Raw genomic sequence first — 13,361 nt, forward strand, 5'->3', positions numbered from 1 at the left:
GATGGCTGTGCAGGCTTTGTGGAAGATGTGGTGAGGGCATGGGTCTAACGGTGATCGGGAGTGGATGGTGTTCATGGTCTCGTTGGTGTCCTCGTCGTTGATGCTGGTCCAGGATAGCAGGTGGTTGGTGCAGGTGGTGGTCGTGGGGGCGGTGGTAGTTGGGGCAGTCGTGGTGTTGAAGCGGTTGTGGATGTCGGCGAACTTGCAGTGGAAGAAGGTGCAGTGGAAGAAGGTGGCCAGCGAGTTGCACAGGTCTTGCGAAGGCGGGATGTTGTTGGTGTTGGAGCTGGGGTTTGAGAGTTCCTTCACGATGATGAAGAGTTTTTTACTGTTGTGTGCGTTGTTATCTAGGCGTTCTTTGAACGAGGGCCTCTTGGCGGCTCTGATGAGTTGATGATGTCTGCGTGTGGCGTTATTGTGGGCTGCGTAGCTGTCCGGTGTTCGTGCACGGAGCCAGTTCTTCTCCAGTTTTCGGCATGTTCGTTTGGAGGCCTGGAGGTCTTCGGTGAACCAGGTGACTTTCTGTGAGTGAGTCAGGGAAGAGATAGTCGTAGCCTGAAAGTCAGCCAGCGACGTGAGGAACCTTTTCCTTGACGCCCTGCTCACCGTCTGGGGGTAGATCTTGATTATGTCCCCGACTGTGGTTGCCGCTGGACATACTGCGGTCGATATGGCTGGGAAGAGGCAGTGTATGAGGGATACCTATACTGATGGTATCCCCCACTGTAGGAAGGAAGGCCTCTTCCTCTCACTCCCCTAAAGCATACATTTAGGTATTGAAGAATCCCCAATGACTATGTAGTGTCAGTGTCTTTCTGCATCGTCGATGTGCTTTTCAAACAAAGCTTCTGCGTCGAATAGGAGGTCAAGAATCTTGTTCTGTACCTCCAAAATGAAGTGGCCCTGAACCACTCTTGATGGCGCAACACTACTGCCCCAACCAACGATCTGAATGCTGTAGTGGCGATATCCATCGCACAATCTATCACCTCCACAGATGCTCTCTCTCATTCTCAGAGAATTTTCTTCGCCTTCGATTTACTGTCTTCAGGAAGTTGATTCACATATGGAGCCAGATTGCACCACATTTGTCGATCATATTGACCCAGAATAGCAAGAACATTGGATGCTCTGACTACCAGAGTGGACATTAAAGAAAAACGCTTACCAGAGTTATCTAGTTCCCTGCCTTCTTTATCTGGAGGTGTGGTGATGGTTAAAGAAGTGTTCTTGGACTTTCTTAGCACTACCTGAGAAACTACAGAGTCTGGCTTTGGAGGGCCCACCAGTCCAGCAGGAGCATCTTCCGGAGTCTTGTATTTGTTCTTTGATCTGGATAACACTTGAATCACTGTGGTTGGCGTTGAGCCCCTCCTCCCATATGTGAATTACAATAGGGATAGCTCTCACCGATTCTCTGAAGGGCTTTCTAAAATCATATAAAAAACAAGACAGTTAGAGATGTTGGCATTGTTAGATCAAACTTCATGGCCGCCATTTAATGTAAGTTGTGAAAACCACTAATGTCCTCTGGTGGCGAGTAAATGGGTACAGGATAGGGAGAAGATGGCATGGGAATGAGGTAATTACCCCACTCTCGGTATGGATGCCAGAGTTTCCCCTCTTCCTGGTCATCATCTGTAGTTCCTGCATCTTGTTGGGGAACCGATGGTGATGATTTCTGAAGAGGCCCAGAATATCTTAAACCCTCTGGGGGGGAAATAGGATAGATTATGGCAGAGATGCCAATGTAGACTGTTCATGAGGCGCAGATGCTGATGAAAATTGCTTCCTATAGTCCACCAACATGAATTCCAGGTCTCTTAGCAGCGATGCTGGCATGCAGGCTGCCTCCTCCTGATAATCACAATGGTATTGCTGCTGCACAACCAAAAGGACCATCATCGTCATCATCTTCCTCGGAATCTTGCTCTTCCAACAGATGAGATGGCAACAAAGGTGTAACGTTGCTGGGTGAGGTAATTTCTGGTGTAATCTCTCTTTTCTCAGTGTTTTTCCCTCATCACAATCTCGTTTACGGTACCGCTGATGACTCCACCGTCGGTGAAGTGGAAATCGGCAGCAATTCATGAAGCATAATCAGCGGCAGTGTTGCCGTAGATGTCGCTACGGTCATCGTAGCTGTTGTTACCATAACGCCGTTGTAGTCATCACTGTTGCCGCCATTGATGTCATCACCAATGCCGCACTTGACGTTGTCATCATGCCATCGTTGCTGTCATCGACGTCTTCATAGTCTCTGCCAGCGTCATCCATGTAGTCATCATTACCAAAGGTTTCGTCGACCACGAGGACATAACATTACAATTGCCCTCTGCTAAGCAGTCGAAGACTAGCGGGCTTCCATACTCGTCGACGACAGTGAGGGTTTCTTCGTCGACAATGGATTTTTCGTCTGCAACTTTTCTTCAGGAGGCACAGAGGAAGGTTTCTTGAAAGATGGCCTGCCTAGAGTGGGTGTAGTAGAAGGCTCAGGGCTAGCCTTTTTTGATTTTCTCTCCCCAAAGAATGTCCCTTTCTCTCCTTTTCAAATTTGTTCGGATATTTTGAGGGACTGCACCCATGAGCCCTTTTAGAGGTCTTTTTGGGGGCTTTTTTGAATGCTCGTTAGAAGAATGAGCGTGAGGTGATCTCCCACTCTTATGAGACCCCGTAGACGATGAAGAGGACGCCTCATAAATGCCCTCACTCGAAATCACTTCCTTCCTGGCCTTAAGTTTTTGAGGCCATTTAAGAAGGCATCCCTCACGATCCCTCAAAGTTTTGTTGGGAAAGGTACAACATACCATACGCTCCTTTGCCTTATGGATGAGATACAGGCAGTCACTATGAGGATCGTCTGCATGAAGTCTTTTCTTGGAGCAGGTGGCACAGGCTTTAAAAAGACTCTTTTTCTCATTATCGGACATGACTATGCCATAAAAAGGTAAATCAGTACTGAAGAAGATGGTACTGAGGTAGATAATGTTGATTGAAGCAAAAATTTCAAAATCCACTGAAGTAATAGAAGAAGCTGAGCGGAGCTCCGAGGAGACCACCTAGCACAACGTGCGGTAGAAAATATGAGGGTCTAAGGTTCCCTCAGGAGTATTCTAGATGGTGAGAGGTTGATTCATTCACGATTGACTTTTGGTCTCTTTTACAAAACAATAGAGATTGCAATACTGAAATAGGCCTAGGCTTAGTTTCTGCATTTTTTTAGCTTCGCATTGCTATTATGATGTTACGGGGACTCCCATTTCGACAACGGGAATGATTCAAGCATGTGAATCTATGAAAGTTCCAATACTGGAGTAATGATAGTTACATTGTTTGATGAATGTAAGAGTCTCCCAGAAACAGAGACACCAACAAGTGCCTCACTGGTCCTAAAACCTGTTACCAAGGAAGCTACTGCAAAAAAAAATATTTCCTTTCGGAAGCCGATAGCAACATTTGTGGGAAACTGCAGGGTTGTTTTTGAACCTACTAAACTGGTCAATGCACAGCTGAGATGTGAAGTGAAACTATGTGTCTAAGTGGGAACGAGATTTGGTGTTCAACACCAAACAAGCCTCACAAAATGTTCCCAGCCGCTGACTCTGTTGAAGGGGGTTTAGGGAGAAATGTGGTTGTTACATATATGGTGGTGATGTCAATCCGTAGGTCGGCAGATTGATTCCTGGACCCCTTAAACATACCTCAAATCTCAACAGGGAGTAAATAGTCCTTAGACACAGTGATTTCGTCCACAAACATAACCCATGCAATCCAAGCTCTGGCACGTAACAAAGCCCCGGGATTGGACGGCTTACCAAAAGATTATTATAGCACCTTCTCCGCAATATTGGTGCCCCGCCTAGCAGACATGTACGGAGAAGAACTAGAGAGAGAGGAAAACTCCCAGGTTTGTCATTTCCAAAGCCGAATCAGGACCCAAAGCTATTTACCTCATGTAGACCCATAAGACTACTAACAGCGGACTGTAAAATCATGGGGTAAATATTAGCAAACCGATATGCTCAAATACTCCCGGCGCTAATTCACCCGGATCATTGAGGGTTTTTCCCAGGTAGAACACGTTGCAAAACATATGCAGACTATTCCATGTCCAGGACAGAGCATGCACCACATCTCCTAGAGCCGCCTACCTGATCCTGCACCTGGAGAAGCCCTTCGATACCCTCACATGGTCATACCTTTTTGCGGTACTCTGCCGAGCGGGAATAGGCCCAACCCTACTAGTATACCCAATAGCAGGTACCACCCATAGCGTATCACTATATGCGGATGACCTACTGTTGTATGTGCAAGATATCACGGCAAACCTGACCGTAATTGGACAACAGAATTTGCAGAGGCATCGGGACACCGGTTCAACTGGGCCAAATCCGCGATTTAGCCACTGAACCCAGATCTTACCCCTCAGAGGATCAGCATAGGTTGCCGGGGTTTCCCATGGAGCGCGCATGCCTCCCGATACCTAGGAGTCTGATTATACTACTCCCCCACAAACTTATAGAAGTGCAACCATCGTTAAGGCACGGGCAGGGATAAGGGCGGTGGTGAGCTTCTGGAGGACCCTCCCCCTGGTACCAATCAGAAGAGTGGCCCTGGCTAAAATGATAACAGTACAAGACTACTATATCATGTCACTAACCTCCCGGTGATTCGTCCTCGCTCCTTTTTCCAGGAATTGGACTTGCTGCTTTGCTCTGTTATCTGGGGCTCAGTCAGACATGGGGCTGTGTTGGCCAAATTGCAACTTCTGACTGACCGTGGAGTACTAGGGGCCCCCATCCTTCGAGGCATTATGTGCACGATTTTCAATAAAGATTTTTGAGAAAAAAAAAAAAATCCTTCGAGGCACACTTCTTAGCCACACAACTTCAGTGGCTTTCCCACTGGACACGGGAGCCCTACCTAGGAGAAACCGTTCCCTAGACCTATAAAAATGCCGCCAATTTGCTGACTGCCCTGCCAGGCACCAGACCTATGGCGACATACTCGCTGCAAGTGTCAATCGCCGGCACATGCATGAAAAGTATACACCGCATGTCCCCAGTAATAATTTATCTACTCCCCATTGTTGCCTCTGATCGGACTACCCAGAAAGGAGAGATATTACACAGCACGGATGTTGCCGGTATGGACGGACCATTCACTTGTCAAGATGGAATCCTTATTCGTGGACGGACAGTTATGTCCGTTTGACCAATTAGCGGAGGACAGCAGCCACCACCCAGGGCAATTCCATTTCATCATCTCCGGTTGCCGTAAACATTGGGACCTGACTGAAGGGGCACAGGCGACACACCCAGTACTACATACTATCCTCCACATAGATGCAGGCCGGCATTTAGTTACCTGGCCTTACAAAGCCATACAAGAGCACATACATCGAACCTCTAGACTCACTGGGACAGACTTGGGAAAAGGAACTAGGGCAAACATTGCACAACAAAGAATGGGAACACGCAGAAGAATACCCCAAGAAAGTGTCTCGAAAGGCTCGCTTTAAAAACATACAATTTTATATCCTGCGCCGCACATACTTAACACCGGCACGCCTTCACCTCTTCTGCTTGTCTGGGTAGGTTTCGTGCCCCCGATGTCAGGCATCCGATGCAGCTTCCCAACATATGCTCTGGTGCTGCCCCAAACTACAGCCTTACTGGACTTCAATACACAAGACACTACAGGACGTCACAGGCTTACCAGACATGAATACATGGGAGGCCAGAGCACAGAGTGTGTTCGGGCCGAGAAGTTCAGACCCTTTTCGCATTGCTGGCTATACTGCTGGCAAAAGGAGGAATCGTTATGAAATGGCCAGCCCGATGGGGTCCCCACTGGTGGCCCGGGTGGGAACAGGTAATAAATGGGAAACGGTAGAAGAGGAAGCGATTAGAAATGAAGAGGCGAGGGGGCTACGTGAGCGCCACATATCCACAGAATGGGCCCTGCTCCTACATCAAATTAGACAACAGTCAGCACACAGCCGACCACCCACTGCACCCCAGACCCCAGAAGAACAATAGACTAGGAACTATCCTGCCAGGCCGCACCCGGTCCCCAGCCACCATTGAATCCCCAACACCTCACACCGCCATCGGGAAACTTGGTTACTCCTGCGGAGACCGCCTCATCGCCCCACACATCTAACCTCATAGCACTGGGTGCATAACAGCCCCATATAAAATGCTCCCACCTAGGCACAACCCAATCCCTTCTACCCGACCACAGTACGATCCATAGTTAACAGTTAAAACACTGCACCAGTAGTTTATAGACCGGAACTTACAGGAAGGATGTACATCCCAGAGACACAATAGAGCACACAACAATGTAATCCGATATTTGAACAAGCTTACGTTCCACACATGATATGTACCGTCTCCCCCACCCATCGTCAACATGCCCATTCTTAGAAGGAATGTATCAAATAAATGTGAATGAAGACAATATGAATGTACGACTCATGTAAGGATGAAAAATACCAATACATTTTTTTACAGATAAATAGCGGTGATGTCAATTTTTAGAAAATGTACTGGAAGGAAATATTAGAAGCAATGAAAGATATTGTGGGATTGTTAATTCCAGCCAATTCCAACCAGGGTTCGGTCATATCTCTAGACTGACCGGTGGAGTTTCTGCTGAATGTAGTTTGAGAGTTGATCACATTTTTTGATAGACCTGTATGGTAGCGGGTGCCCTATGAGACCATTTATGACACAGTTATGGATATAAACAGCGGGTGCCCTATGGGACCATTTATGACACAGTTATGGATATAAACATGGTGGAACAGTGTGGCTAACACGGTGAGACTATTGTGATACTGTGTCGGGCTCAATGTACCAAATATGAATAGTAGGGAACAACATCAGTTTCTATTCATTATGAAGTCAATTGTAATGCTTTTTGAATATATGTCGTGTTGATAATTTAGTGTATTTTACTGCTATGGATATCAGGATGTTGCACGAACACAACATACTTACATGTACTTGTATTTTTATTATATTTTTTTCTTATTTTCTTTAGATAATTCTGGTCTTTTTAATGTTGCGACAGAAACTAAGAGACAACCAAACGTCTTTTGTCTTGAAAAAGGTGGTGCATATCAGGCAGCACACCAAAAGGTGGTGACGCCAGTGTTTTTAATTAAATTTGAGGGACTATTGTGCTGAGTATCTTGGATATCTGCCTGAATTTATGAATAGATCCCAACGAATTAGTAATGTGGATGTTTTCAATATGATTCACCTGATTTTGTCTCTTTGTTTGTAACTTGTTTTTATCAAGATCATAGATTTTGAATGTCATTCTCATGATCATGTTTTTAACCTTTTCTTATTAACAAATACATTTGTATATCTTTTTATAAATTTGAAACTTCCTACTGCAGTGTGTTTATCGTCATAACTGTGGGGTTCCTTGACTGTGATACCAGTGTGGATGAGATATTGAATGGTCTGTATGATAGGTGACTGAGTTAGATTGATCCAAGGGAATTTTTTATTTCACACTTGCTGTGTTGGCACCCTGTCCCTTGGACATTTGGGCCTCTCCCTCTATTTTTAGAATTTTTTAGACAAAGGAATTAGGCATGATTTGGAGTTTGGCGAAGAGGTACTACGGTTATGCCGTCTGCTTTACTGTAAGTGCATTATGATATAATGCACTTGTAATAACTGGTGAACAGGATATCTGTTACATGTGACAGAGTACCTATCTGCCAAACTCTAAACCAGCCCCATTGACTGGATTATGATGCGTTATGCCTAGAGTTAGACTAAACCTGTAATGGGGAATTGGGGTGGAGAGGAGGTGGTGGGGGCAGGCAGGCAGAGGTTTGTAAAGTATGTTGTTTTATAAATTTCATGTACTAGTATGCTTAAGTGAACTACTGAATGATTTAGAACGGAGGTGAATTCTCTTGCTGATATGAATGACTGCAACGGTTTGTACTCTGAAAATGAATTTTAAAAAAGCGTTTCATTGTTAACACAGACTTACCGTGCCAGCACTGTAACTGCAGACCCTTCTGTCTGGAGCCATACACTCGCCGCCATTGACAACCAAGATCTGTTGTTGAACAGATATTTTATATTTTGTTTGGATGGCATGTTTAAGGTCAGCTACCCTACAAAGGAGAATTGGAAAAAATGACAAGTCAATAAATAACACTTCTCAAACCAGTAAAGCTTATAACTTTGTTATTAAAAGTTTATTTTTTAAACTTATTTCTACTTAACAAGTCGGCACCTATAACTGTAAATCACAGAATGTGATGCAATAATTTAAGGAACAAGAAGAAGAACAGTTAAAAGTCGATTCAATGCTTGTGTTTACCATGGGCATGCATAAGTAAACAATGAATGAGTTAAGATCTGTTTCCACGATTCCCTTGGGGATTAGAGTCTCATGTACGAGGTTGCCAAAATCACCTGCCAGCCCAGGAAGCTTATGCTTTCAAGTGGGGCACTGTGAGCTAGCAAGGAATTGGATCCAAAAGTCTCAGATGGTGCAGCTGGACTTGGTACCTTCAATCTAAATTTCTGCTGTCTTAATATGCAGTCCTACGTTTTTTAGTGGAAACTACATAACATGGCGCCACCAACATTCATAGGTCAGGTACTTATTTAACAGGTCTCCTGAGTAGTTCCTGTGTGTGCCCATAGTCCTCCATTCACCTTGAAACTGAGACGTCTGTGGTGTTAGGGATGTATCCTCCTCAGCATTATAGGAAGCACCGATTTTTTTCTGTAGGTTGTTCAAGCTCAAACATGTAAAATGATTCCCCACTATAGTAAATCCCTCTCTGAATTCCATTCACTGCAATGATGAATGTAATTAATATACCTGCAAACTGCAGACCTGCTGTTACAGCACATTTACCGATACATTGGCTACCCAATTGGGGTGGAGTTGCTACTTTTATGGTTGAGGCTTACAAAGCTTATAGAACTGAAGTATTTTACTCATGGGTCACTATCCCGCCATTAGAGCTAATACACAAACATTTCACACATACACTGAAGCTGCCTAACCAGGCCAATACAGAGCTTATATTGATTTAGAAATAGCATGAACATTTCAGGACCACACAAATTGGTTCCAAGGTGCCATACCACGTGTATTGCAAAACATTCATCTAGGTCCCCACATAAAGGTCCAGGCTACATAGCCAGAATTAGCCAGCTACATACCCAAATTTAGGACAACTAAATGCGGGTAGATTACACACTCTCTATACTGGTCTAGTTAGAATATACAGACGTTTAACACAGCTTGTTATGCACACAATAACAACTGCCCCAGCGAGGGCTGTTCAAGCTGTCCAGCCACAGTTAGTTGTGCTTGCAAGAAGTCCTGTAATTATCAATGCTATTATGTGCAAGATTTCCACCAGACGTGAAGAAATATTGTTCTGTTTGCCAGGGATATGGAATTCCTATAGTCCTATGCCCAGGACATATTATTTGGGGTCAAGGGAAACAAGTATTCATGTGTATTTTGTCCTTGGGACAAGTAGGCCCAACTCCCTACGACACAAACCATTTGGCTGCCAGTTTACAGAACCACATTATGGATCAGGGAAGGGCAATGTCTGCAGTTAAGGTGATATTTGTGTGTCACATATAAACTTTTGGCAAGAGGGGGTGTAATATTATTTAAGAAAGTTTCAAACTGAGTGACAAGCTAAAGCCAAAAAAGTGATTGGTTAGGCGCACACTGCCTGGGTTTAAAATCATAATGGACATAAACAAAGGTCCAAAATTATCACATTTTGATGGAAATCGGGTTATCCCAATACCCTTTGAGACTTACTTTAGAAAAACCAACTAAAACATGCTTTGGCCAAGGAATTTTATGTGATTTGCTATACTCATGAATTCCATAAGGCACTTCCTACAGTAAGCTAATGTAGGCAGGGGTGGCCCACAGCCTTAGCCAATGAACCAAGGGATTTAGTTTAGCTAAGTCATGTAAATAGCGAAGAACAGAGGTACACTGGGTGTACTTCCTAGAGCCGAGAAAAGGGATTGTATGAAGTTGTTTTTTGTAGTAGCCAATTTTTAAGGTTAGTTATAACCCCACAGTTCCTCACCATAAAGGGCTGAATGTTTTCGCTTTGCTCTAAAGGTTTCCAGGGCTGTGGAAATTGAACGCAAGCTAGTTCTAAAGTGCATGCGTGCAATGGCTTTTGATCTATGGTGGATAAGTAGGCAACTCTTATTAATTTGGGGTTCCAACACAAATTTATCGACAATTGTATCCCCATCTAGTCGAGGTATAAACTTGCTCCAGCTTGCTAAGACCGACCTTCATGGCACACTTCACCGAGGGCCGATTCATAAATATCATGAAATTTGAATTAAATATGTTCAATTCAAGCTCTCTCAGTTCGGGAACTCAACAAATCAATCAAATACATTTTGCAGGCCAAATGTAGTTTTGGAAATTATTAATGTGTTGTCTGCAAAAAGTAAAATTGGTACTTTCAGGCATTCCAAAGTGGGGGAATCATTCAGGCAATACACACCCCTGGCAAGCACCTCTATTTACCGGAAAACAATTGACATGACTTAATTTGGGTTAGGTTTCTCAGAATTAAGATCAGAAGTAAACACAACAACTAAACGAATTTGCAATGACACCCCTAAAGCCAACTCAATAGTCTGAAAATGTCAAAATGCCAAGGCAAATCTAGACAAAAGCCTGAAAAAGAGCTTGCTTGTGCCTCACCCCTTAATGACCTTAGAGGCCCAGCCCCTCAAGGGCGACTGGGACAACAACATGCACCAACAACATATTTGAGCAATAAAACGTTCAATGCTTTTAGTCAATGTTCATTCAAATAAACTTTTTATGTTTCACCACAAGGTTCAAAGAAGAATTTTACATCATTGATATTCTTCACATATTTTGATATGTTACAATCCTCATAAAAATATATACATTATTGATTTCACACCCAATGCATTTCGAGACCTGAGTCTCTTCTTCAGGGGTATAGCTGCAAAAGAAAATATGTAAAATGAGACCAATTCATTTACAAAAGGTTAATTTTCTATCTAACTCAGTGAATCAAGCCCAATTACCAACACCAGTGTAACAAGCCACCTTGGCCAAACTTACTTGAAATCTTTAATGTAATCCTATGAAACAAAGAGCCAAACAAACACATAAACTAAATCAAAATCCAAAATCCAAAATAATAATAATAATTGCCTCAATTTGAACTTCACAAAACATAAACAAAGTCTCCGTACCTTAAGTTCCTTGCATAAATCCTAATACTGACGGAATGATTTCCTCTGTGGATCTGGCACTGAAAAATTATAGTAGCTCCAGTCAGAGTCATTTTATCAAATAGGAGATGACACCACAATAAGACCGAGCATAACCCTTATCTTACCTACAAGAGTGATGATAATAGATGAGCAACTCAATGACCTGTAAAAAGAACGAAGTAATAAACTCTTAGTTCTATGGGTTTCAGAATGATCCAATCATTCTGAAACCCATAGAACTAAGAGTTTATTACTTCGTTCTTTTTCCAGATCATTGAGTTGCTCATCTATTATCATCACTCTTGTAGGTAAGATAAGGGTTATGCTCGGTCTTATTGTGGTGTCATCTCCTATTTGATAAAATGACTCTGACTGGAGCTACTATAATTTTTCAGTGCCAGATCCACAGAGGAAATCATTCCGTCAGTATTAGGATTTATGCAAGGAACTTAAGGTACAGAGACTTTGTTTATGTTGTGTGAAGTTCAAATTGAGGCAATTATTATTTTGGATTTTGATTTAGTTTATGTGCTTGTTTGGCTCTTTGTTTCATAGGATTACATTGAAGATTTCAAGTAAGTTTGGCCAAGGTGGCTTGTTACCCTGGTGTTGGTGATTGGGCTGGATTCACTGAGTTAGATAGAAAATTAACCTTTTGTAAATGAATTGGTCTCATTTTACATAATTTCTTTTGCAGCTATACCCCTGAAGAAGAGACTCAGGTCTCGAAATGCATTGGGTGTGAAATCAATAATGTATATATTTTTATGATGATTGTAACATATCAAAATATGTGAAGAATATCAATGATGTAAAATTCTTCTTTGAACCTGGTGGAGAAACATACAAAGTTTATTTGAATGAACATTGACTAAAAGCATTGAACGTTTTATTGCTCAAATATGTTGTTGGTGCATGTTGTTGTCCCAGTCGCCCTTGAGGGGCTGGGCCTCTAAGGTCATTGAACTTATGCTCAGTAGGCATTTACACAACATTGCACACGTATCGCAATATCAAAATAAATTGAATCAGAGTGCGCCAGGTACACTATCATTTCTTGAATTCACCCCTAAATGATGCAGCAGCATTCCGTCAGAGTAGCAAGAAATAAATGTTAAATTTGTTGCCTTGTCTACAGGTGTGCAGCAGACATCCTCCCCTACTAAATTGACCACTACACTACTCCTGGCCCTTGGATTTCCTTATAAATAAAAGAAATGATGAGGAACAGATGCTTTAGTGTAAAAGTTCACAGGTATGGACACAATCTCTTGCACTTTCTAAACTTCTACTTACCAAAGAGACAGGAATAGTACAAGAATTACATACGCGACAAGCAAAATGTCTTTCTGCCCACTGCTTTCACCCCCTTGCTGTAAGAGCAATAAATTTGCAGCTCCCAGCCGCATTCTTTGGTGTGTCATCTGATGATGCTGTAAAACCTTACTTCACCTTAAGAAGGTACCGGCCTGGCCAAGAAAGTAAGAGACCAACAATCGACCAAACTAAGCCACCAGTTTCCTGCCTCTTCATCAGCTCCATGCCTTGCAGAAGAGATACAACGTGTCTCTTAAAGCATTCTCATTCAGAGCCATGGCTGCCTTCAAATTGAACTTGTACTATGCTTGCTAACACCATACGGTATACAGTCTGACGAGTGTCGATGGGTTCCAAAAATATGGTGCAGACTATGTATGTCACCTGTAGGGAGCGAAAATGCTTCTTGAACAAAGAAGCTGGAGTGCATGTAATAAATTCCAATAAATGCCAGATGTAACCGCTTCTTCTTGGTTGCATCCTGTCAGCCTCAACAGTCATGAATACATCTTCACAGGATTTACAAACTTTCAAGTACATCATGCTATAAACACAAGTGAGATATTGCAAATGTACCGTTATTACAGGTCAGACAAGTGATTAATAACAGCCAGGCTTAGCTACAATGGAATACATCACAACTTCTTTAACTGTACACCTGAAGCATTAAGACTCCGAACGTGGTTAAACATGCAACAAATGAATCGTTCAAAATTTAGTACACGTAAAAGGACAAAA

General features: G+C 43.0%; 1 protein-coding gene across 7 annotated transcripts in view; it reads right to left on the reverse strand.

Moving 5' to 3' along the window:
* RB1CC1 (RB1 inducible coiled-coil 1) overlaps nt 1–13,361 on the reverse strand; it is a 544,646-nt gene that overhangs the window by 465,409 nt on the left and 65,876 nt on the right. For all 7 annotated transcript variants that reach the window (XM_086965748.1, XM_086965743.1, XM_086965750.1 and 4 more), the window contains one exon: nt 8,026–8,152. In XM_086965748.1, the coding sequence (XP_086821874.1) occupies nt 8,026–8,152 (127 nt within the window). The remainder of the gene's footprint in view (nt 1–8,025; nt 8,153–13,361) is intronic.

Source organism: Lissotriton vulgaris, chromosome 4_1 (assembly GCF_964263255.1).
Source record: "Lissotriton vulgaris chromosome 4_1, aLisVul1.2, whole genome shotgun sequence".
In the NCBI taxonomy this organism is placed as follows: domain Eukaryota; kingdom Metazoa; phylum Chordata; class Amphibia; order Caudata; family Salamandridae; genus Lissotriton; species Lissotriton vulgaris.